Raw genomic sequence first — 24179 nt, 5'->3', positions numbered from 1 at the left:
GGGGTCCTTGCACACGTGCTGCCCACGCAGGCAGGCCTGGGTGGTAGCGGCGGGGGGCACGGAGACCCCCCAGTCCTGCCCGGTCTGGGGTTGCTGAGGGGCTGAGGTGGGGGACATGACCCCACGTCCCCCGGGAGTCTGACCCCACAGGGCGTGGGGGCAAGGGCAGCTTCCCGGCGAGTCCCGTGGGTCCGGCGTGGGAGGGAGCACTGCGCCCGCCTTTCCGGGACTCTGGCAATGGGAACAAGCTGGGGGGCCAAGCCGGGGCTGAATGCTTCCAGCTGGGGGGGGGGGGGGGGGTGGGCTGGGACCACGGCTGGGACCCCGAGTCACCCCAGGGTGCGGGGGAAGGACCCTGGGGGGCTGTGGGGCGCAGGGTAGGTGCTGCCAGTACAGGGCAGATAGGTGCTGAGGGGGGGGGGGTGAAGCCCCCCCCCCCCGCCCCGGGTCTGTATGTGGGACCCCCACACACTCCTGCTGCTGCGGGACCGGTATCACTGTCCCTGGGGGTGTCCCCACACGTCACCCCCTCCCCACTCACAGACCCCCCAGAGCCGGTGCCCTTCTGCAAGGCCTTTTATTTCCATGTCAGAAAGCGCCCCCCTTGCTCCGAGGGACCCCGGCACCACTGTCCTGCACCACTGCTGTGGGGGGACCGGGACCACGGCAGGGGCACCCTGTCCCCAAGGGCAGGCGGGGGGGTGCCCCTGGCCCTGGGACCCCCATGTTCACCCCAGGCAGGGGCTGGGGCCATTGGGTGAGGACCCAGCGCCCAGCAAGGGGCAATGGGGGCAGCACGGGGGACACACACACGTGCTGACACTGAGCAGGGCATGGCAGCGTCACCATCACTGTGGCACACAGCGGCACAAGACAAGGGCAGGGGGGGACACGGGCCGCCCCCACGGGTGAGATGCGGACCGGGGGGAGTGGGGTTGGTTTTTTTTTTTTTCCCTTTTTTTTTATTTACAAAATTCCTGGCTGCTCCCTCCCGGCTGGGAGGACAGGGAAGACCCCAGCAGGAACAGGCAGTGCCAGGGCCAGGGGTCTCCTGCCTGCCCTTCCAAAGCCCCCACCCACTGACTCACCTGCTGCTAAAAATAATAATTATGTTAATATTAATAATAATAATGATAATAATGAGAAAAGAGCTGCGGCTGTGTCCTGTGGCAGCCAGCCTCGGCAGCTGATGGGGCCGGGAGCTGTGCCATCCCCATGCTGGTGGCTTGGCTCGGTGGGCCGGGGCAGCCCAGACCCCCCACCCGGGCGGTGCCGAGGCCCCGATCCTGCGCGGGGGCGCGGGGCGCAGGCAGAGATCCGGCCTCAGCCACCCGGGAGCTGCGGGTGGGCGGCTCCAGATGTGGAGCTGCACATCTGGGGAGAGAGAGCGCGCCGGCCACGGCCACGGTGGTGAGACAGCCGGGAAGTGTAAGGGGTGGGAGCTGGGTCCCACCGGGGCATCCATCCCACCCCCGAGCATCCATCCTGCCCCGGAGCATCCATCCCTCCCGCCTCGGAGTATCCTGCCCACGGCTGCCGCTGCCCCACACTCCCACGGGTCTCTCAGTGTCTTTCTGAGGCTAAACCCAGAGCATTTGGGTCATTCCTGGGGCTCCCCCCAAGGCTCTGGCCCCAGGAGGGGCTGCCCGCCAAGCTGAACTGTGCCAAGCCGAGCCACGTCACGCCACGCTGATGCTGGTCCTGGCCAGGGTCACCCCCCTGCGAGGGGGCCGAGCTCCGTGGGGCTGGGCTGGGGAGGCTGCAGGGCAGCGGGGTGGTGGGTCCCACAGCCCCGTGCGCCCCGATCCCCATGGGAGCCCCTGGGAGCGGGTTGGAGGGGCCGGTACCACCGGGCTGCGAGGCCACACTCAGTCCTGCTCCGTGTCGCGGCTCCGGCACCGTCCCGGCTCCCGTGGGTGGCACGAGGTGGCCGGGCACGGCTGCAAGGGAAGGTGAGGGGTGGGCACGCCGGGGCGGGGGATCCCTGGCCTCCTTGGCCCCACTCCCCCTGCCCGTCCCAGCAGGATGGGGGGTTCTGGGGCCAGTGCATCCCAGGACCTACTGTGCTTAGGAATAGGCCAGTCCCTGGAGCGGCCGCGCAGGCGTGTGGAACTTGTCCGAGTCCTCGAAAGCCGGGTCTGGGCAGTGGGAGAGCGGGAGGGAGGCAGAGAGAGAGGGTGAGCCGAGGCGGGGGGGTGGGTGAGCGGTGGGCACGGGGAGGGGGGGACAGGGACGAGGGTGGCACGGTGCACCCATCCCCGCGGTGCAGGGCGGAGGCATGGAGTCAGGCAGGGGTGCAGGCAAGCAGCCTGCTTGGGCACGGTGCCACCGGGACCCCCGACCCCCTCTGTGGGGCAAGGGGGATCTGGGGGTGGGCTTGGAGCCCCTGGGCAGGCGAGGGCAGCCCTGCCCGCACTGGGCTCACCTTGCAGGCTGCTGCCACTGGTGCTGGCACAGGCGGGCGGCGGGGAGGTCTGCGGCCGCACCACGGGGGCGAAGGCGCTTTTCTGCTTCACCGCCGAGATCATGTTGACGGGGGAGAAGGAGAAGACCCCAGTGGGGGTGGAGGCGTTGGTGCCCGACGGGAGGGTGATGGAGGAGGCGCCGAGCGGGGGGCTGGCGGGCATGACTGCGGGGAGAGACCCACTCAGGCTGGGCAGAGCTGGGGACGGGGCATCGCTCCCCAGGTGGGATGCCAGCACATCCCGGTGACGCCACGTGGGACCCAGCTTGCAAGGGCCAGGGCTAGGACTGAGGCTGTCTTGGCTGTGTCCCCGCTCCCCCTTGCCCTTGCCACTGGCTTTGGGGACACCGCAGGGCTGGTGCACGGCGTTGGGGACACCCTGGGGCTGGTGCACAGTGTTGGGGACACTCCAGGGCTGGTCTATGGCATTGGGGATGCCCCGGGGCTGGTGCACAGCACTGGGGACACCCCAGGGCTAGTGCATGGTGTTGGGGATGCCCTGGGGCTGGTGCACAGCTTTGGGACACTCCAGGGCTGGTGCACGATGTTGGGGATGCCCCAGGGCTGCTGGTGCACGGCTTTGGGGACACCTGAGGTTGGTGCATGGCTTTGAGGACACCCTGGGCTGCTGCAGTGTGTTGGGGACACCCCGGGGCTGGCACGTGGCTTTGGAGACACCCTGGGGCACTGACTTACTGGCATAGGGGGAGTTGGCGGTGGAGCCATTGAGGAAGCTGGGGGAGCCGGGCACCCCCAGGCCGGCCATGGTGCCGCTGCCATAGCCGTTGATGCCGGCGGTGCTGCTGTAGCTGCTCTGCTGCGGCGTGGAGCTGGGCACATAGCCCCGCGGTGAGACGCTGCCCGTGTTTCGGGAGTAGCCTGTGGGCGAGAGGGGCCGGGGGTGGCACGGGGTGGGCAGGGATCCCCTCCCGCTGCCTGGCGTGGCCCCTGGCCCACCTTGCTCGGTGCCCTGTGGCGAGTCGCCGATGTTGACGGCCAGCTGGCTGCCGAAGGAGTTCACCCCCATCATGCCGGCGGGGCCATGGGTGCTGGCCAGCGAGGAGAGCTGGCTGGGGTTGCGGGGGATGCTGTAGAGAGCCTCAGCAATGTCTGCCGCTCGCTTCAGGATGATGTCCTGGGGGGGGACAGACGGGACACGGGGACGGCATCACCCCATGGCAAGCAGAGCCTGGGGTGACCCCAGGGCTGTGCCGGGCAGCAATGTGGCAGGGGCGGCTGAGACCGCCCAAGCTCATGTCACCTCCCGGGGCATCTGCAGCCCCGAGCATCCCCAGGGCGCCAGTCGGGCTGTGCCGGGCAGCGATGGGGCAGGGGGGACCGCGACCCCCCAGCTTGTGCCGACGGCCGGGAAGGATGTGGGAACAAAGGCGGCTTTGGAGGCGCCAGCCCCACAGCCTGACCCGGCTGCTCCCCTTCCCCTGCAGGTGGGGGGCTCGGGGGGGGGGCCCACAGCGCTGACTCAGCGCCCAAGGAATCCTGATGTGAACCAGATGTGGGGCTGGGAGCCCGGGGCCAGCTCCTGCGTCCCCGCTCCAGTGTCGCGGGCTCGGGGTGCACACCGTGCCGAGAGGGCAGGGTGGGGGGCCGGGGCAGGAGGGTGGGATGAGCTGGGGGGGGCTTGACGGGACAGGGGCGGGGGGGCCGCGGTACCTGGTTGCTGTGCGGCATCCCGTAGAGAGCCTCCACCAGGTCGGCTGCCCGCTTCAGCAGGACCTCCTGGGCAGGGAGCGGGATGGGGCTCAGGGGGGACCCGCACCCCCACCCCAGCCCCATCTGCACATGGGGGACATGCAGGCACCCTGCCCCGCCACCTCTCCATGTCCCCACACCAGTGACATGTCCCCACGTTGGCACGTCCCCGAGCTGCCGTGCAATGCCCAAAGCCCCAGCCCAGCGCTGCCACAGCGGACCCACAGGGCGGGGGCCCATTTTGTCCCCCCGTGGCCCCCCCATGGCCCACCCTTCCCCAGGCTCTGCCGGGGTGGGGGGCAAACAGCACAGACCCCCACACACAGGGACCCCCACACACAGCGGGATCTGGAGGTTAGGGACCCTGGCCAGCCCGCAGGCTGCACCCAGTGCCGTCGGGAGGGGCACAAGGGCTCTGCATCCCCCTCCCTGTCCCTTAGTCCTCTGGCACTGCCAGGGAAGACCCCTGGGTCGAGGCGAGGCGGTGCCCAGCACCCATGGGTGATGGCGTGTCCCTCCCTGCACCCGTGGGTGTCACCGAGCACAGCAGAGCACGGCATCCCCGCCAAACCCCAGGCGGGGGGGTCCCTACCTTGGGCAGGCGCTCGGGGTCCCCGGGGTGCCGGGGGATGACCTTCTGCAGCCGCTGGAACCCATAGTCGATGGTGGGCTCGTTCAGCGCTGCCGAGAGAGAGGGGCTCAGCGGCTGCTGCGCACAGGGCCCCCCTGTCCTCCCCCGGCCCGGCCCCATGGGGAAACTGAGGCACAGACCGTGAGGTGAAGGGTTGAGCTGGGGTGTAGCAGGGGGGGAACCCCACTTCCTGCAGGGACACCCCAGCTGTCCCCCCTGTCCCCCACCTGTGCCAACAGCCCCTGCACCCCTTCCTCTCCCAACCCCCTGTCCGACAGCCCCAGCTGCCAGCCCCACTGCCGGGGGTCCCGGGGGCACAGAACGGTGCTGGAGCAGGGCAGGAGCCAGGGCAACCTGCAGCACGGGACGGAGCTGGTGTGAGGACAGACTGCCCGAGCCAGCGGCAACAGGCCACGGCACACGGCACACGGCACACGGCCACCACAGTGGGACCGATTCTCCACCGCACCGTGCACGCTGCCCTGCTCACACCCCACGTGTGCATGGCCCCGCTCATGCCACACACATGTGCATGGCCCCACTCACGCCGCACACGTGTGCACGCTGCCCCACTCGTGCCGCACACGTGTCCGTGGCCCTGCTCATGCTGTACACATGTGCAGGGCCCCCGGGCTTGCTGCCCGGGGTTTTCAGTAGTGGTTTGCAATAACCCTCACTCCATCACCCCAATCCTACCCCCAACCCTGTCCCCACCAGCAGGTTCCCCCCCCCCAGTCACAACACTACCCTGCCCCTAACTCTACCCCCTGCCCCATAACCCAACCCTGTCCTGCCCCAAACCCTTGCCCTACACCCGTCCCCTCGCACCCTGCCCATCCCCTCACCCTAACCCTGCAGCAGAGCCACCCATGGGGGGGGTCCCAGGGCAGGGCAGGGCTGTCCCCAGGGGCTGGTAGCAGCCCCAGGGCTGGGCAGCGGGCACAGAGATCCCTTGGGTACCGTCCTGGGGGTCTGTGCGCCCTTCCCGGGGGTCTGCACCCCTCACCGGTGTAGACGAAGCGTCCGGGGGCACCCTTGCAGAACTGCTTGGACTTGTAGGAGAGCGTCACCTCCACCACGCCGGGGATGTGCCGCGGAGGGGTCTGCACCCGGATGGCGTGAGGTGTGATGAGCTGCGGGGCGAGACGGGGCTCAGCCCATGGTGGGGGGGGGGGGGGGTGTCACACCAGCCCCCCCCACCGCCCCCCCTTCACCCTCCCCTACCTCACTCCACACCAGCATGGTGCCGAAGACGACCTGCAGCCCATCGAAGAAGTTGTCGCCGATGACGATGACGGTGGCACCTCCGGTGGTCCAGCCCTCGCTGGGGCTGATGGCTTTGATGCAGGGGGTGGCTGCTTCGGGCGGGAGGGGAGAGACAGGGCAGCAGTGAGTGTGGGGGCACGTGGGGCGGGATCGGGGGACGCCAGGGTCGGGGCCGGGGGCGCAAGGCTGGGGGAGAGAAGGCAGAGAGGGAGAGCAGAGGCAGAAAGTGAGAACCAGGCAGCGGTGAGGGGGGGGACGACAGACACGGGTGGCCACGGATGCATGGACACAGATGGGGACGGTGAGGGAGAGCGCATGCAGGGGACGGACGGGGGGATGGGGAGCGGATCGGTGGAAAGAGCACGCACAGGACAGACGGACGGAGAGCAAATAGGTCAGACGGGTGGACGGGGCACGTATGCAGTGGACGGAGGGACACAGACAGACGTGGCGGATGCACGGACGGACAGAACAGTGGATGGACAGAGAGCACCCAGGAGGGCAGGACAGCCTGCACGCGTGGGACGGACAGAGGAAGGAAGGGACAGACAGAAAACGCAGGTGCACGGCAGGCAGATGGAGAGGCCGTGTGTGTGTGCTGGGCGGACGGACAGACGTACAAGGCATAAATATGGCGCTGGGTGCCCACCTCCAGGGCTGCCCGGGGCTGTGCCAGGGCTGGGGGAGCTGCAGCCTCTGAGCGGTGTGGGGCAGAGCTGGGGCACAGGCATCCCCTCCTCGGGGGTCCCGGCATGGGGACACAATCTCTGGGGCTGCTCCAGCACCGTGGGGCAGGCACGGCCACGGGGCTGCCCTGGCATCGTGGGGTGCACGTGGCCATGGGGCTGCCCCGGCGCTGTGGGGCACACACGGCCATGGGGCTGGGCTCTGGCACAGCCGGGACAGGGGATGCCACGGTAGGAGCAGCACCCACCGGCAGGGACGCTTGTCTGCCCCTCCACGCGGCCATGCACACGTGCCGGGGCAGGGCACACGCGCGTGCGTGGGCACGTGCTCTGTGTGCGTGGGCATGCCGGGCGCCCGGTAGGGACTCACCTTCGGAGGGGTCAAGGCGCCGTGCCCGCCGCCCGTGCTTGGAGTTGTTGTGGACAAACATGTTGTCAGACACAGCCAGGACGTGGCCGTCCACGTTCACCGTCGTTGACACGACCACCTGCGGGACAGCCAGCTCAGGGCCACCGCAGAGGACGGGGGCTGGCGTGCCCTTCCCCACGGGGACTCCACAGGGTCCTCCCCCCCCCCCGTGGGTATGTCACCCCACGGTGGGATCCTCACCCCGCTGCTCATCTCTAGTGTCCCCCCACACCCCTGAGCATCCCAGGACTGTCACAGGTGCCCTCCGGCCCCTCTGTGCCTTGGTGGTGACACGTATGTGCAAATCTGCACCTGCGTGGTCGTGCACGCCTGTGTGCACATATGTGTACATGTGCCACACGTATGTGCATGCAGGAGCACTTGTGTGCACACGTGCATGCATACATGTGCATGCGTGTGCATGCATACCTACATGTGCACACACGCATGTGCCCCCATAACCGTGCAACACGCAGCGCCACAGGACCCCGGCCCTGGCCCTGGCACTGCCCGGCATCAGCACCAGCCTGTCACCGTGTCACCGGCCTGGGGGACCCCGGACCCCAGGGGACACCCCAGCCCATCCCCTGTGCCCCCCCCTGCACCCCGCTCCCCCCCTCCAGCCTGGACTTGGCTGCTCTCCCGGAGCTGCTTGGTGCTATGCAAATTGGATAGGTCGTTAATCATGTAAAAATGTCACAATTATCATATCTTTACGAGAGGCCCTAATGAAGGCGCCCGTGCTGGGTGGGGGACGGGCCGGACCCCCCCTCTGCTCCGCTCCCGAACCTCCAGCTGCTGCGGGGAGAGCTCGGCTGCAGTCAGGGGACACGGGGGGAGTGTGTGGGGGGCGAGGGGACACGGGGGCTGCAGAGGGGTTCAAGAGCAATTAGGGTTTTTAAGTTAGGGTTTGCAAAGGGGTCAAGGGGAATTGGGGTTTGCAAAGGGGGTCGAGGGGAATTGGGGTTTGCAAAGGGGTTCAAAGAGAATCGGGGTTTACAAAGGGATCAAGGGGAACTGGGTTTTGCAAAGGGGTTCAAAGAGAATTGAGTTTTGCAAAGGGATCGAGGGGATTTGGGATTTGCAAAGGGGGAGAGGGGAATTAGGGACTCGATTCCCTGAATGGGCTCCCTGAATGGGGAATTGAGTCCCTAATTCCCCTCGTCCCCTTTGGGAAAATATATGAGGTCTCCAACCCCGTCCCCTCCTGCAGTCCCGGTGTGTGGGGCAGGGTTTGGAGGAGGAGGGGGTCCCGCTATTTACCTGGAAGCGCCGCATATCCCGGGGGTTCCCCGCATTCTTCAGGCAGTTTTGGTTGCATTTGAGGAAAAACTTGAGGAAAAACCTGGGATGGAAGGAAAGAACCCAGCGGTCAGTGCTGGCAAAACCAGGAGGGGGTGTGTGGCAAAACCGCGGTGCCAGGGACCCCCTGATGTCTCCCCCCCTCCACGCCATCCCTTGGTTCCTAGGGGCTGGGATGGGAGGAGAGCATGAGGGATCACAGTTGCACACGCACGGTATCACGGTTGCACATGTGTGGGGATCACGGTGCACACTCCTGCGTGCATGGATGCACAGACCCACGCCTGGGGGCGCAGCCAGACGTGCTCCCCAGGACCCCCACCGCAGGGTCCCCCTGCACACACATGTGCTTTTGGGCACCGAGGTGACAAACTTGCTGTCCCATCCCAGCTGTGGGCCACCCCACGGTGCACGGCCAAAGGCAGGCACAGCCACCGGCACCCTGCGTGGCCACACATGGGCGCACGGGCAGCCCACACATGGCACATGCGTGCACACACACATATATTGGCTTTGCACCGTGCCCGGCCATCACGCTGTGCCAGCTGGCTTTGCCACAGCAGCTCACCGCGATGTGCCAGCTCCCTGCCCCAGCCCTGGTGACCGCACAGTGCCGGGTCACTGCCGTGCCAACTCACCACAACACAGTAAGTCTCTGAGCTGTGCCAGGTCACCCCACCATGCCAGGCTACTGCACCATGCCAGCTCACCGCACTGTGCCAGCTCACTGCACCGTGCCAGGGCACTATGCCACGCACGGCCACCGTGCCGTGCCAGGACACTGTGCTATACCAGGTCAGTGTGCCATGCCAAGCCACCATGTCCCTCTGTGCCGTCTGCCTCCATTGGCCTGGCACGGGGCAGCACATTTCCCGGCCCTCTTGCCAATGTGCCTGGGCTCTGCCCTGCCCGTGCAGGCAGCACATCGGCAGGGCCTGGGCATTGCATGGGACTGGTGCATCCTGGTGTGCCATCCTGTCCCCATCCCAGCATGCCATCCTGTCCCCAGCCCAGTGTGTCATCGTGACCCATCCCACTGTGCATTCCTGCCCCATCCCAGTGTGCCATCAAGTCCCATCCCAGCATGCCATCCTGTCCCCATCCCAGTGTGCCATGGTGCCCCATCCCAGTGTGCCATCCTGTCCCATCACAGCATGCCATCCTATCCCCACCCCAATGTGCCATCTTATCCCCTTCCCAGTATGCCATCCTATCCCACCCCACTGTGCCATCCTGCCCCATCCCAATTTGCCATCCTGTCCTCATCCAAGCGTGGCATCCTGCCCCATCCCAGAATGCCATCCTGTCCCCTTCTCAGTGTGTCATCTGGCCCCCACCCCAGTGTGCCATCCTGCCCCATCCCACTGTGCCATCCTGCCCCCATCCCAGTGTGCCAGCCTGTCCCATCCCAGCGTGCCATCCTGTCCCCATCCCAGAGTGCCATCCCGTCTCAGCAGCCTGTCCTGGCATCTCATCAGCGCATCCAACTCTGGCACCTTACCCCGACATCCCGCTCCAGCACCCTGCCTTGGTATCCCACCCCAGGACCCCACCTCAGCCTCCCGCTATGGCCCCCCAGCCACCTCCCCAAGCACTGCAGTGGGGCTGGGGAGGGGGACGTAGGGGACAGGAGGGTCGGCAGGGGAAGCAGGTGCCCAGCTAGAAGGTTCCCATGGCCCCATTAGCTGCTGGTGGAGGCTTGGGGGGGGACACGGTGCAGCATCCGAGACCCCTGGGACCCCCTGCGATGCAGGTACAGGGACAGGGCAGCGGGCACAGCCTCCCCGGCCCCAAACCCCCTTCAGCCCCATCCTGGGTGGGCACAGGCCAGGGGGACACCAGCCCCTGGGGCCATTGCGGCCCCCCCCAGGGGACTCTGGGCACTCTGAGCAGAGAGGGCACCCCAAGACCGTGCCCCCCCCAGAGGCTCCTGCCATCAGCCTGCACCGGGGCATGCAGAGAGGGGCTCCCACACGGCTGCTGCTGGGATGCTGCCCACGGGGGACGGTTTTCCTGGGCAAGGGCAGGAAGAGGGGGACCCCCCCGTGTCCCCCCATCACCCGCCGCCTGGCAGGTGGTAATCAGGGGAAGGAAGGAGCTGGAAAACGGCAGGAAAACACCACCACCCCCCCCGCCAGGAGATTGACAAGGGCGGCATGGGGCTGGGGGGGTGACCCCCCCCCGGCCCCCCCCAGCCCCCCGGCCCCGGCTCTGCGCTGCTGAAGGGGGGGATAATGCTGAACCCCAGGTCGGCCCCGTCCCCCCCGAGCGGCAGCCGCGCATATGGGCCCGGGAGTTAAAAATACAGGCGCTGTGCATGCATTAGCATCCCTAATGCACAGCGCTCCCCATTTAATATGCAAATTCCCGGCGCTGCTGCTGAACACCTTCTGTTCCAAGCGCATAAATTTGAATTTGCAATTAGAATAATCTTGTATAATTAATGAAAAGCGTCAATTTTAGCTCCTAAGTAATTTGATTAACATGTTGATAGGGCACTTATCTGGCTCTCTAAACCAGTGGGGCTGGGCGTCGGGCTGGGGAGCGGGGCTGGGGGGGCCCGGGGGGGAGTGGGCGGCGGGCTGGGGACCCGCCTGGCCCCGGGTGACCCCCGAGGGCCCTGGGGACGAGGAGGAGGACACGGGGGCACTGGGGAAGCCCCCCCCCCCCGGCTCCCCTCAGCACAGACGAGGGAAGGGGATGGGGATACCACCAGCCCGGGGATGTCACCTCCTTGGGGCATGGCCCCAAGGGGTCCCTGGGGAGCAGGGGGCTGGGGTGGCCTCGGGGGACACTTGCCTTGGGGGGGGATCACCCCCATCCGGCAGGCACCCGGGGCTGGGATCAGCCCCAGCCTCCAGCACAGGGGGGGTCACAGGGCACCCCCCACGCACCCCAAAAGCACCAGCGTGGGTGCAGCACCCAGGACGCCTGTGGGATGAGGCGGCTGAGGGGACGGTGGGACACGGGGACGTCATTACCAGGAGGTTTGTCTTGGCTGAGCCGTGGCAGCTGCATCCCACGGCCGTGCTGGAGTTCCGGGGGCCGCGATCCCCACAGCTGGCCGGGGCACAGCTGGCCGGGGGCGGTGGGGGGGGACACAGCTGGCTGGCGCTGGCGGTGTGGGAGGGAGGCCGGGGGTCGGGGACCTGCCGCAGCGGGGCCGGCGTCACTCCGGGGTGCGGGGGCTAAGGCCAGGGTGTGTGGGAGCAGGGTCTGTGCCAGCCCTTGTCCCCCAGGGACCCAGGCACCCTCCGGTGCCGCGGGGACTCAGCACAGGGGGAAGCTGCTCACGGGGACACCCTCCCCCCCCCGGGATCAAGGGACCGTGCTTGCAAGCAGGGTGAGGTGCTGTGCCCCCCCCTGGCCCCAGTGACGAGGTGACCGAGCCCTGCAGAGGGAGCTGGGGGTCCCTAAAACCCCTCAGCACCCCTGAAGAGCCTGGGCTTCGCTTGGCGTCACCAGGGAGGTGCCACCGTGCCGGGAGCTGCACGGGGACAGAGGGATGGGGACACGATGGGGATGCTGTGGGATGGAGGGAGGAACAGCTCAAGGGCTGGTGAGAGGGAGGGAGAGGAGAAAGGAGGGAGGAAGGAATGGGTGGATGGATGGATGGAGAAGAATGGGGGACGGATGGAAGGAGAGATGGATGGAGGGACAGGGGTATGGGTAATGGACAGAGGGAGGCACGGAGAGAAATCTGTGTGGATGGAGGGAAGTGGGGTGCATACAGTCTGTCCAGGGAGGGCAGAGGGACAGGGCTGCAGACAGACAGACAGACGGACAGACGCCTGCCCCAGAGCTGGGAGGACGCGGTGTCCGTGCACACACCAGCAAGTGCTGCCTGTGCCAGGCTAGGCTTTCTGCTCCCGCTCTGCCCCAGCCCAGTGGCCCCATCCCGGCAGGGAGGATGGGTGCACCCCTCACCGTGGGGCACGTGGCCGGCCCGTGCCGGGGGGCACACGGCTGGGAACACCGTGCGGCACCGGGGTGTCCCTGTGGCACGTGGCCCCGGCGCGGGAGAGGGGCCGCCACGCGTTCCCCGTCGCTCGCCGAAGTGGCTGGATGCCACCTGTATTATTTATTTGTTTGATGCACATCGGAAGTGCCGCGCTGACGGCAAACGGCACTTTCCCCATCTGTCACGGCTGGCTGTCACCGCAGCCCGGCACGGGGCCGGCAGCCACCGCAGCAAGCCAGACCCGGGGGGGGGAGGGAACCGTGTGCCCTCCCAGCCCCCACATGCTGCTCCCCCAGCTCATTAGCTCTAACGAGGCCAGTGCTCGCACCCGGTCCCCAGCCCAGGAGACTCCCCATCCCAGTGCCTCAGGGGACCCCCCACCGCTGCCACCCCCCCCAGCCCCAGCGAGGCGCAGGGGGGGCCCCGCGCCCGGGGTCCCCGGTACCTGTCGATGATGACGGGGTCGGAGGGGGTCTCGTTGCGGTTCCCGCAGCTCTTCTTGTCGCAGCAGCGGCTGGGCACGGCCGGGGAGAGGAGCCGGCGTGAGGGGAGCCGGGGGGAGGCCGAGGCCAGCCCCACAGCCCCCAACCCCCAGGGGAAAACCCGCCAGAGCCCCATTTCCCACCCTTGTACCCCCCCAGCATTGCCCGACCGCGCACTGTGGAGTAGGGGGGTCCTGCCCCACAGCGGTGCAGGGGGGACAGGCGGGTGCCGCACAAGGTCCCAGGGTGCTGGGCTGTGGGGGGGGACGGACCCGAGGACAGGGACATCGGCCATGTGATGCCAGGGCACGGGGGGCCGTGGCAGAGAGGGCACCCCTGGGGTACCCCCCCTTATCCACCCCACCACCCCGCACCATGGGGCTGGGCTCCGATTTGGGGTTCTCTGGGGCTCAGGGTGCACCCCAGCCCTGGGAAATGCTTGGTGAGCCAAGGGGGGGGCTCTGAACCGGGGGTGCCCCAGCCCCATGCCATCCCTCGGGGGCTCCACCTCACCCACGGGGGACACGGCAGCGCCGGGCTCGTGCCGCCGCTGGCCAACAAATGTGGCGGTGCCGGCCCTGGGGAGTGCAGCGGGGAGGGGGGGCCCCCCGGCCCTGGCATCGTTAGCGTGGCTCCTGGAGATCAATTAGCCACGCTGGCACGGAGTGTTAATTTGCACAAACACCGAGCGCGAGGGTGGTAAACAAGAGCGGCGCTAATGGGGCACGGGGGACCGCGCACTGGCAGCAGGCAGCTGGGGCAGGCAGCTGCCCGCCTGCCCAACATGGCACCCCTGGTGCTGCTGGATACCCGTGGGACCCCCGCCGGACCCCCACCACCAGGACACCCATGGGACCCCCGCCTACCTGCACATGATCTCGTGGGTGAGGAGGACCCGGCACATCTCTGGGTTCTTGTCCTGCCCTTCGTAGATGATGGCCTGGGGGGGGGAAGAGAGCGCGCAGGGGGGGTGCCACCGCCGCCTGGCACCCTGCCCGTCCCCTGCCACCGCTCCAGCCTGTCCCCGAAACACGGACCCTCCCTGGGTGACCCCAGCCAGGCTGGGGGACCACGATGGCAGCTGGGGTGGGAGCAGCAGGTGGGAGAGGGACCGGGCAGGGAGTGCTCGTGGGTGGGTGTGCAGCCGTGCACACCTCTGAGTTTGTGCCCACGCACGCGTGCGTGCATGGCTGCGTGTGCACAGCTGTATGTGCCCGTGCACATGCTGCTGCAGGCGCTTGTGCACGCCTGCCTTCGTGCCGGTGCACAGACGTGTGTTCGTGCACGTGGAGGGATGTGCAAGCACACGTGTGCCCACTCTGCACACCTGGGTGTGCGCATACGGCTGCCTGGCCTTACAACCCCCGCGTGTGCATGCACTTACAGACATGCCCGCCTTGCACGCCCATGTGTGCGCACATGCGTACAGGTGTGCCTGCTCTGCACAGCTGCATGCACACGCACAGACGTGCCCACCAGGCACGCCCACGTGTGCACACGCATGTGCAGGTGGCCCTGGGAGCTCAGTGGCCGATGGGGTCGGGGACTGCCGGCCCGGCCAAGCCGCCAGCCCCACGCCGTTACCTGCTTGGACATGGAGTCGATGAGGCGGACGTAGAGGTCCTGCTCAGTCCGGAGCCCTGCGTCGAAAGGGGAGGGGGTCAGCCCTGCCCACACCCCCCTAGCCCCCCCGCCCCTGCACCCACCGTTGCTGTACAGCAGCTGGAGCCGGTAGTGGATCCCATTGTTTGTTTTCTCGCCGTTCTGCTCCTGGGGGGAAGATGGTTGGATGGGGGGGACCTCACAGTCCCCTCTCGCTGCAGCCCTCTGGCAGCCCCGGCTGGGCCCAGGGCTGTGGAGCCGCTCTGGTAACTCCTCACATGTGCAATGAGTTTGAGAGAGGTCTCAGCCTCTGCAGCGCAGGCTCCTGCACCCCTTCAAGAGCAGGGGGATTGCCCGGTGGAGTGACCCCCATCCCTGCCACAACCCCATCCCCACCAAAACCCCAGCGCCAGGGGGTCTCACCCGCTCCTTCTCCACGAAGTCGATGAAGGAGGTGCGCTCGATCTCCACAGGCTGGCCCTGCCGGTCGTACATGGCCAGGACGAAGTGGAAGAAATTGGATTTCCGCAGGTTGGAGGGGGGCTGCTTCTCAAAGTGGGCTCGGGCCAGGCCCACCCCGCTGTCGGCAGAAGGAGCAGGGGGGTGCGGTGAGCAGGGGATGGCTGCCGGGACCCTCAGCACCCCCTCCCCGGCACCTCCAGCACCCCCTCCCCAGGGGTCCCCATTGCCAGGGGACAGGCTCGGTGGGAGCTGCCAAACTCCCCCAGGGTGGATGGGGGGAGCAGCCAGGACCCCCACACTGCCCCGTGGCCACGACAAGCCCGTGCCATCCCTGTTCCCAACCGGTGTCACCGTCGGTGCTGCGGGAGCCGGCGCGGTGGCGGCAGCGTGGGGGGCCGTGGGAGCCGGACCAGCCCCCAGAGCGGCAGCCAGCGAGGCGAGGGGGCCAAGATAAACACGTGGATGTAAAAAGTTCCCCCCTTTCGTGATTGAAAACACATCGGGCGACGAGGGAGGTGGGGGGGCGGGTTTGGCTCCCCCCCCCGCGCCAACCTTGCGGGGGGGGGGGGGCTTCAGCTGCCGGATCCAGTTCCCACGCTGTGCTGGGGACAGCCCTTGCACCCCACAGGGACCGCAGGGACCTTGCAGCACCCCCCACCCCGTGTGGGGCAGGGCCCCATGGACCTTCTAGTCCCCTTCAGCATGGAGCAGGAGCCCACAGCCCCCAGATCCCACCCCCACCGTGCCCGGCAGCACCCTGCGGACCCCACTGGCCATAGCCTAGGCAGGGGTCAGCACTGGGGTGCAAATAAGGGGGACACACACATGCACAAACACGCAGGGGGGTGACCCAGCACCCCCAGCCCTGCTCCTAGGAGCCCACCTGGGGACACAGTTTGGGGGATGATGGGCCGGGTACAACTCCCCCCCCACTGCCAGCCCGAGGGGGTGCCCACTGCAGGGGTCCATCCGCCACCACCCCCTGCCACGGAGGGACGTGGCCACTGCAGGAATGGGGGGGGTCACACCCAGCCCCCTGCCCGCAGCACCCTGCCAGGGGGGCTGTCGAGGAAAGGAGCCCTGGGGTGCAGAGACACAATGCATGGGTGAGGAGCAGGACCCCCAGAACCCTGACCCCCACTGGGCCCTAATTTAGCTGGGGACAGGGCACAGGATGGGGGCACCCCTCCACCCACAGCTGGAGGATGGAGTGGGTCCCTGAGCCCTGTCCCTGCAGAGCCCCCAGCCCCACAGGACCCCTTGCTTACACCCCGCCAGGGGGGCTGTCCCAGCCGTGGGGGTCCTTTGCTCCTGCACAGCCAAGCCCCCCCACTCCGCTCCCTCCAATGCTGCTCCCATGGGCTGGCACTGCCCAGGGCCAATCTCTGCTCCCAGGGGCATTGCTGGATGCTCAGGGACGTGGGGACATGGGGACATCTCCCAGAGTCCCACACAAGCCACAGCCACCAGCATCCTCTCCAAACAAGAGAGGAAAATGGGGCTCAGCTCTTTTACCAGCGACTTGCTCCTGTGGCCAGTCCCAGGAGCCTGGGGCAGAACCAGCACAGGGTGGGGGGGAGACCCCCCAGGCACCCTCACCTCCTTTAATCATGGTCCTTGGGCTTTAATTAACCCCTGGCATCACACTCAGCCCCAGCCCCGACCCCAGCTGCGGGCAACAGCTGAGGCCAAGTGTGAAGCCCAGACCCTGAAAACCTCAGGGATGCTTCTCTGAAGAAAAGTCTCCGTGACGGAGGAGAAAGCTCGTTAAGCTGATTGCCGGGGAGCCAAAACGTCCCCAGTCAGCAAACGCCGGGGCATGTGCCTGGCAACGCCTGCCTGGCACACGGGTGCCTGTGTGCATGGCCAACACACGTGTCTGGGCACACATGTGCGGACAAACATGTGCACACTCATGTCCCTGGGCACTGCTGGTGGCCGTGTCCTGGCACACCCCGTGGGTGGCCCTCGTCCCCTACCCAAGGCTGCAACCAGTGCCGATGGATTTGCTCACAGGGCCCATCCCCATGGCATCTGGCCCTGCAGCATGGGGTGCTGACCCCACCGGGACCCCAACCCAGTGCGCCCAGTCGGCACGCCACTCAGCTCCCCGAGGGACGGGGACCCCCGGTGCCGCGGGGACCCCTCTGTCTCCCAGCAGCATCCCTGGTCCTGCCGCTCTGGAACCCGGCCACAGGGCTGCCAGCTGATGGGAAGGTGGCACGGTGCCGGCAGGGTGGCTGCAGCGAGCCAGCGCCCGCCCGGCTCCCCCATTCCCCTCCGCCCCCCCAAAGCTTTGGCCTTAAAGTGCTGGGAGGTTGGGGGGGGTGATGGAGCCGCCAGCCCGGGCGGGTAATGGCTGCATCTCCGCTCCCAGCTCTGCTGAGACCCCGGCGTTCCGAGAGCTGAGCCTGGTTGCCATTAATTATTAAAGGCAATCAGAGCATTTCCTAGCAGAGCCCAGCGAACATCTCTTACAGTAAAGCAGCATCTTCCCTTGGCGGAGCCGCCAGGCACCCGGGGCACCACGCAATTACGCAGTCACGGCTCCCCGGGCGGCTCCGCCAAATGGGGGGCAGAGGGGGGAGTGCCGGACCCCACCCAGGAAGCCAAGACCCCAGGTGGGCTCACCCCATGGCCCACAGCCCCTCTCTGCCTTGCCCCGGGGGCGCTGGCCCCCCTGCCCTCCCCTTGGCACACCTGGGGCAGCCCCTCTGCCCGCAGGGGCTGCAGCCATGGGTGCAGCTGGCATCGCCCAGGGACTCTGCAGTGGCCATGGGGTCCCACGGGAGTGGGGGGTCTTTTTGGGTGCTGGTGTGAGCCCCCCTGCCAGGGGTCTGAGAGGGACGCAGGGTGGAGGCAGGCTGGGTCTGGAGGTGGCGAGCACCCCAGGAGCATGTCCACATGCGTGACACTGCCGGCATGTGTGGCTCATGCTCAGCTGCCGGGCACCACGGTGGGACGGGGAGGAGAGGGGGACCTGGAGGGCACCACAGGTTGCCCAGCACCCGGCTCGGCAGGGGCAGGGGTGGGCAGGGGGTCTGTGAACCCCATCCTCGTGCACCGGGCACGTGGCACGCAGGACCCCATCGGCACACGGCCAGCCACGTCCCTGCCACCGGGCAGCATCGCTGCCAGAGCCGCAGCGGTGGTCCCAGCCCTGTGTGCGTCCCCCTGCACTGCCAGAGCCGGGGCCGGGGATGAGGGGGACGGATTTTACCCCTCTTTCTCGCGGCCCCACTCTGGGACACAGGGAAGTTTCTGGGTGCGCTGCAGCAAGGCCAGCACTTCCCTGCGCCCCGGCTCGGACACCACAGCCCTCCGCCCTGGCACTGCCCCCCCAGCTCCCTGGGGCCGGGTGGGACCCTTGGTCCAGCCGCTCTCTGGGGGCTCCAGGCTGGGCCACGGTGGTGGCTGTCCGCCCCAGTGGTGGCTGCACTGGGACGGGGCTGGGGTGGCTTTGCCAGGGGGATTGCTGCAGTTTTCAAGCATCCTCAGAGTATCTGCAAACACGGCGGCTTTGGGGGGGACCCTTGGAAGCCCCCAGGGCTTCAGCCGCAGGGCACAGCCTCTGGTGCAATCACGGTCCCCGGCGGAGAGCCAGTGGCAGGGCTGACACCACAGCTGGGGACCCCGAGCTCGGGGACGGTGCACACAACCGGGTGATGTCGTCCACGGAGCAGGTCCGTGCTGGAAGTGCTGGGGATGTCCCGCTTTGCTGGGGCCCCATGCAAAGGAGAGACACCCCCCCCCCCCAGACTTTCAAGCCCCTTGTCCCTGGCTGAGGGCGTGGGGCACCCCAGGGAGGCAGTGGGCAAGCTGGCCCGGGTCCCCTCGCTCCTCCGTGTCATGGGGCATCTCCTGTCACCCCTGGACAAAGCCGCAGCACGCTCCAAGCACAGCCCCCCCCTTACTGACTCCCCGAACCCCATGGCGCACATAGGGGGTACAGCAGGAGCTGGGTTGCTGGGGGCAGGGGTGAAGGTGTCCCCCAGCTGTCACTGAGACCCCTCTGGGCACAAGGTGGAGAGAGAGCAGAGGACCAGGGTGCACAGAGTCCCCCAGGAGGGCAGCGGATGGGATATGCAGAGCCCTGAGCCCGCCGGCGAGGGCAGGGGATGGGGCCAGCCGGGACACGGGAGGGCATCGGGCTGCGGCACGGCGAGCCCGGTGATGCAGGCTGCCTGAGCGGCTGCAGCGGTCCCTCACCCCAGCTGATGCTGCCAGCCCTGCCCGGGAGACAGGGATGGCACCACTGCCAGCTGTGCCCTCGCTCTGGGCGGCTTTTCCCAGCAGAGCCGCAGCTCAGGGTGCAGGTCCCGGCCCCGGTGGATGCACGGCACGGCACGGCACAAGCCCCTCACAGCTCCAGCAGTTGCTCCTGCCCCGCTGCCAGCACCCACTGGCCCTCCCAACAGGGCAACAGGCCTGGCACGTGCGGAATGCCAGGGGGCTTGGGATGCCCCAGGAACCTGGGGGTGCTGAAGTCCGCGGGGGCCCCCGGGACACCCAAGGTACCCAGGCGTAGGGGTTACCCGGAGGCCCAAGGAGCCCAGGGCATGTGGGGCACCTGGAGCGCCTGAAGTACCCGGTGGGCACGAGGCACCTGGGATGCCCAAGGCATCCAGGCTGCCCAGGGATCCCAGGGTGCTGAGGATGTGGGGTCCCCAGCGTGCCCAAGGTGTGCAGGGCGCCTGGGATGCCCACGACACCCGGGACGCCTATCGTGCCCAGGATGCCCACAGCACCTGGGATGGTCACAGCACCCAGGATGCCTGTGGAGCCCATGGTACCTGGGATGCTTGTGACGCCCAGGATGCCTGGGATGCCCACAGTGCCTGGGACGCCTGTGGTGCCCAGGATGCCCATGGTGCCTGGGATGGCTGCAGCACCTGGGATGCCCACGGAGTTCAGGATGCCCATGGAGCCTGGGATGCCTGCAGCGCCCGGGATGCCTGCAGCACCTGCCATGCCTGCGGAGCCCGGGATGCCCATGCAGCCTGGGATGCCTGCAGCGCCCGGGATGCCTGCAGTGCCCAGGATGCCCGCAGCACCTGGGATGCTCCTAGAGCCCGAGATACCCACGGAGCCCAGCATACCCACAGCACCCGAGATGCCCACTGCACCCGGGATGCCCGTGGAGCCCGGGATACCCGCGGAGCCCCTTACCTCTGTGCCGCCGTGCTGGCGTCCAGGATGCCGGTGCCCTGCAGCCAGCGGACGGAGGGCAGCCCGGCGGTCAGCGGCTCTTCCTTCATGGGCAGCCCCCCCCGGGGCAGCGCCTCCTGCACGGAGAACATGGCAGGGGCTCAACGGCAGCCCCCCAACTTTCCTGCCCCGGGCCCGGCAGCGGAGCTCAGAGCCGGGCAGGTGCCGGGGGCCGCCGTCCCGGCCGCCGGGGAAGCGGCATCTGCGGCGGGTGGCCGGGCGGGAGCGGGGGGGAGGCTCGGGGGGAGGCTCGGGGGGAGGCGGGAGGCGGAGGCAGGCGGAGGCAGGGCCGGAGAAGTTGGAGACGGAGGCGACCAGCAGGCAAGTGCGGGGACCGAGAGGGGAAGGGGCGGGGGGCGGCGGGGGGGAGGGATGGGGAAGGCAGGGGAGGAGTGGAGGGAGGGATGGAGGAAGGCTTAGGGGAGTGGAGGGAGGGATGGAGGGAGGCAGAGGAGGAGTGGAGGGAGGGATGGGGAAGGCTTAGAGGAGCGGAGGGAGGGATGGGGAAGGCAGAGGAGGAGTGGAAGGAGGGAGGGATAGAGGGAGGCAGAAGAGGAGTGGAAGGAGGGAGGGATGGAGGAAGGCTTAGAGGACTGGAGGGAGGGATGGAGGCAGAGGAGTGGAGAGAGGGGTGGAGGAAGGCTCAGAGGACTGGAGGGAGGGATGGAGGGAGGCAGAGGAGCCCTGGAGGGAGGGATGGAGGAAGGCTGAGAGGACCGGAGGGAGGGGTGGAGGGAGGCAGAGGAGGAGTGGAGGGAGGGATGGAGGAAGGCTGGGAGGAGGAGTGGAGGGATGGAGGAGGGAGGAGGCCGGAGAGGGGCGCGGGAGGGGGCAGGCTCGGCCCGGGATGGGGCGGGGGCGGGCGGGCGGGCGGCGGCGGCTCGTTACCGGGCGGGCGGCAGCGGCGGCGGCGGCGGGCGCGGCGCGGGGGGGCGGCGGCGGCGGCGGCGGCGGCGGCGGCGGCAGCGGCGGCAGCGGCAGCAGCAGCAGGAGCGGGCGGGCGGGGGGGCCGGGGGGCGTCGGGGGTCCGGGGGGGCCGCCCCCCCGCCGCCTCCCCGCTCCCCGGCCCCGCCGCCCCGCCGCGGCCACCAGCACCATCAGCACCAGCACCCGCCGCCGCGGCCCCGCCGCCGCCCCGCCGGCCCGGGCCATGCCGCCGCCGCCTCCCCGGGGAGGCAGGGCCGGAGCCGCCGGGGGAGGCGGGGGCCGTGGCCGGGCAGGCTGACATCATTCCGGGGAGGAGCGGTCCCTCCCCGCGCCGGCGGAGGGGCTCCGCGGCCAGCGCCGCACCGGCCGCGCCGGGGGAGGGAGGGATGGGGGGGGGGCGGCGGGGACAGGGACACCCCCCCCGGGGCCGGACCGGAGAGCCCCTGCGGTCCGTCGCACCGCCCCCCCCCCCCCCCCGGGGCGACCGGCGCGCCTCCCGGCCCGAGAGACCCCGGGGGGGACCCCGGAGGAGACCCCACCGCGTCCCCCGAGATGCTCGGGAGAGACCCCCAGGCGGGCGCCGGGGGGGGACCGGGGGCCCCCGCAGCCCCAGGGTCCCCTGCACTGACCCCCGCCAAGCCCCTCAGAAATCTCGAAGTGACCCCAAAGAGCCACCAGGTGCCCCCCAAGCCCCAGCGTGACTAACCAGGCCCCTTGAGACGCCCCACACGGGATCCCCTGCGCTCCGGAGACGCCCCAGGGTGACCCCCAAAATCGTCCCCAGCGCCCCACTTAAACCCCACTGACCCTCTCTGGGGCACGGCCAGTGGGGTCCCAGCCCCCCACATCACCGTCCCCACAGCAGCGTCACGGCGAAGGGGACATGTCCCCATCCCCTCCCTGCTGCGCAGCCCTGCCAGGCAGGGGACAGGCAGGGGACAGGCAGGGAAGGGGGTGCCAGCCCTGTACGGCTGCCTCCAGTCCCTGCATCGCTGCTGGGCTGGGGGGGCAGCGGGCAGCACCCATCCCAGCTCCTCCTGGGGTGTCCCCAGGACCCAGCAGGGCTGGCTGGGTGCCCTGGGGGGGTGTGTGGACATTCCCCAGCGGTCCCTCGGCCGTGGCGAAAGGCCCCGAAGGATGCTGAGGAGTCGGGGCTTTGCTTGATCCTCCACTGGGGAGCCAGCGCTGCCAGCCCGGGGGAGGCGAGGGGGGGTCCTGGGGGAGCAGAGGCCTCCAGCAGCTGAAGGGGCTGGGAATCCCAAACCCTGACCGGCTCCGGTTCTCCCTTGCTGCAGGAGGGCATGTCCGTACCCAAGCAGACAGGCTGCAGGCAGAACTGGTGAGGGTAGCACGCAGGGACCCCCGGGGAAGCCCCTCACCGCGAGCAGTGACCCTTGCGTGCTGCCCTCTTGCTCGCATGCCGTGCAGGGGCCCTGCAGCCTGTCCTCCGATGCAGCTCCATGCTGCGCCCTTTTCCCTCCAGCCACGCAGCCCTGGGGCTGCCGCAGCACCTGCAAGGGGCTCTGCAGACAGACTCCCCCTCCACGGGGCTCAGCAGCAGGGGCTGAGCCCCCCCCAGCACCCCCAGCTGTCACCCGGAGCCTCCTGAGGGCTGGCAGGGCCACGATGGGTCCTGCAGAAACCGGGTGTGCGTTTATCCATGTGCCCGTCCATCCCAGCATCCATCTGTCCCTGCCCCTGTCCATCCCAGCGTCCATCCATCAATACCCCCATCCTTCCCAGTGTCCACCCGTCCATGCCCCTCTCCATCCCAGCCTCCATCTGTCCATGCCCCCATCCATCCCAGCATCCATTCCTTCATGCCCCCATCCTGCCCAGATACCCCAGGGATGGGCACCACCAAAGGGACCCCAGCTCCCACTGCGTGTGGAGCAGGGGGGCAGTGGAGGACCTGCTCTCTGCCCCCCCCAGTCTCCCAATTCCAGGTAGTGCTGGGCTGAGCCATGCCGGGGAATGTGGGTCCCTCCGCTGGGACTGGCCCCCTGGGGAGATGTGTTCCCTGGCACGGCTCTGGTAATGGGCCCTAATGGAAGCAGCGTGGCCAAGCGCGGGTGGGGGGGGTGGCAGCACTGTCGGAGCTGCCCCCGCTCATGGCTGGGGGTGACGGGGGATGTTTGGGGCCCCTCGCTCCAGCCACCCCCACAGTAAACCCCCATGGGGCCAAGCAGTGGGGTGGGGGGCTGCTGCACCCACTGCCCAGGGGCACCCGCAGGGACCCCCGCACCCCCTCACACCTGCTTGCTGTGGGTAGAGGGACACTGGGGAGGGGGCCGGGACCCCAGGGCAGTCAGGCTCCAGGGGGGGTTCGGGGGGGGGACAGAGGGTCTCACCCCTGCTCGCCTCCTCCCAGATGGGTTTTATGGACAGGCTTCTCCCTCCTTCCAGCTAATGGGCTGCGGGACCCATGGGAGCCGCTGTGTTAGGGTAAGTGCAGGGTGGGGCTGAGCTGGAAGGGGGGAGCCCATTTATTGCCTCCCCAGGGACCCCCGGCACTGAGACCCCCCCCCTTCCCCTGCAGGCAGCACTGGTGCTGCCAGGAGGGCTGGGTCCCTCCCGCAGCGGGCAGATGGGGACCCCCACGCAATCAGGATCCTGCCCCCAAACTGCCCCTCCCGGGGGGGGCCAGGGATGAGCGGGAAGAGGATGGGGACCCTGGGCAGGGCTCGGCCTCAGCCCTTGGCCCCAGTCTCACCCAGTCCCGTCCTGGCATGGGGATGGGCACAGGGAAAGGGGTTTGGCAGCAGAGCTGGGAAAGGCGACCCACACCAAGCCCATGCCAGACCTATGCCATCCTGTACCAGACCCATGCCACCCCACACCAGATCCATGCTGAGCGCAGGCCACCCCCCATCCAGACAGGACCACCCCAAAGACCCCCCAAGCCCCCCACCGCCCATGCCAAGCCCCCTGGTGCGTGCCACCCGTGCCATCTAGTGGGGTAAGGCCAGAAGGCAGCCGGGCACCCACTGGGCACCCATTGGGTGCCCACCCTTCCCACGCCCAAAGCAGAGCCCTGTGTCCCCCCTGGGACACGCTGTGCATGGGACA

At 68.5% G+C, this 24179-nt stretch overlaps 1 protein-coding gene across 3 annotated transcripts; it reads right to left on the bottom strand.

The window, feature by feature from the left end:
• Window positions 1-561: 561 nt before the first annotated feature.
• EBF4 (EBF family member 4) lies at window positions 562-21369 on the bottom strand. 3 transcript variants are annotated; one of them, XM_069797660.1, is made up of 18 exons: window positions 21072-21369; window positions 20145-20260; window positions 14937-15093; window positions 14618-14681; window positions 14496-14551; window positions 13778-13851; window positions 12875-12943; window positions 8430-8511; window positions 7128-7245; window positions 6030-6163; window positions 5812-5938; window positions 4767-4855; window positions 4136-4201; window positions 3422-3599; window positions 3161-3343; window positions 2426-2629; window positions 2063-2138; window positions 562-1940 (listed from the first exon to the last, which is right to left on the bottom strand). In XM_069797660.1, exons 1-17 carry the CDS (start codon window positions 21333-21335, stop codon window positions 2068-2070), a joined length of 2052 nt encoding a protein of 683 aa, XP_069653761.1. In that variant the 5' UTR covers window positions 21336-21369; the 3' UTR covers window positions 562-1940; window positions 2063-2067. The 3 variants fall into 3 exon arrangements, with proteins under 3 accessions (XP_069653761.1, XP_069653769.1, XP_069653779.1); XM_069797668.1 differs by having other exon boundaries at window positions 6030-6160; XM_069797678.1 differs by lacking the exon at window positions 21072-21369 and having other exon boundaries at window positions 6030-6160; window positions 20145-20423.
• Window positions 21370-24179: the final 2810 nt, after the last annotated feature.

Source organism: Haliaeetus albicilla, chromosome 1 (assembly GCF_947461875.1).
Source record: "Haliaeetus albicilla chromosome 1, bHalAlb1.1, whole genome shotgun sequence".
Taxonomy (NCBI): domain Eukaryota; kingdom Metazoa; phylum Chordata; class Aves; order Accipitriformes; family Accipitridae; genus Haliaeetus; species Haliaeetus albicilla.
This window is presented reverse-complemented; position numbering and strand designations above follow the sequence as displayed.

What these genes read in the sequence shown, in the direction of transcription:
- EBF4 (XM_069797660.1), bottom strand. Translation starts at nt 21,335, where the DNA reads ATGGCCCGGGCCGGCGGGGCGGCGGCGGGGCCGCGGCGGCGGGTGCTG. An exon ending in GGGATATGCGGCGCTTCCAG is followed by an intron (nt 7,246 to 8,429) that starts GTAAATAGCGGG and finishes GCTGTCCCGCAG; the next exon opens with GTGGTCGTGTCAACGACGGT. An exon ending in GCCACAGGGCACCGAGCAAG is followed by an intron (nt 3,344 to 3,421) that starts GTGGGCCAGGGG and finishes TCTCGCCCACAG; the next exon opens with GCTACTCCCGAAACACGGGC.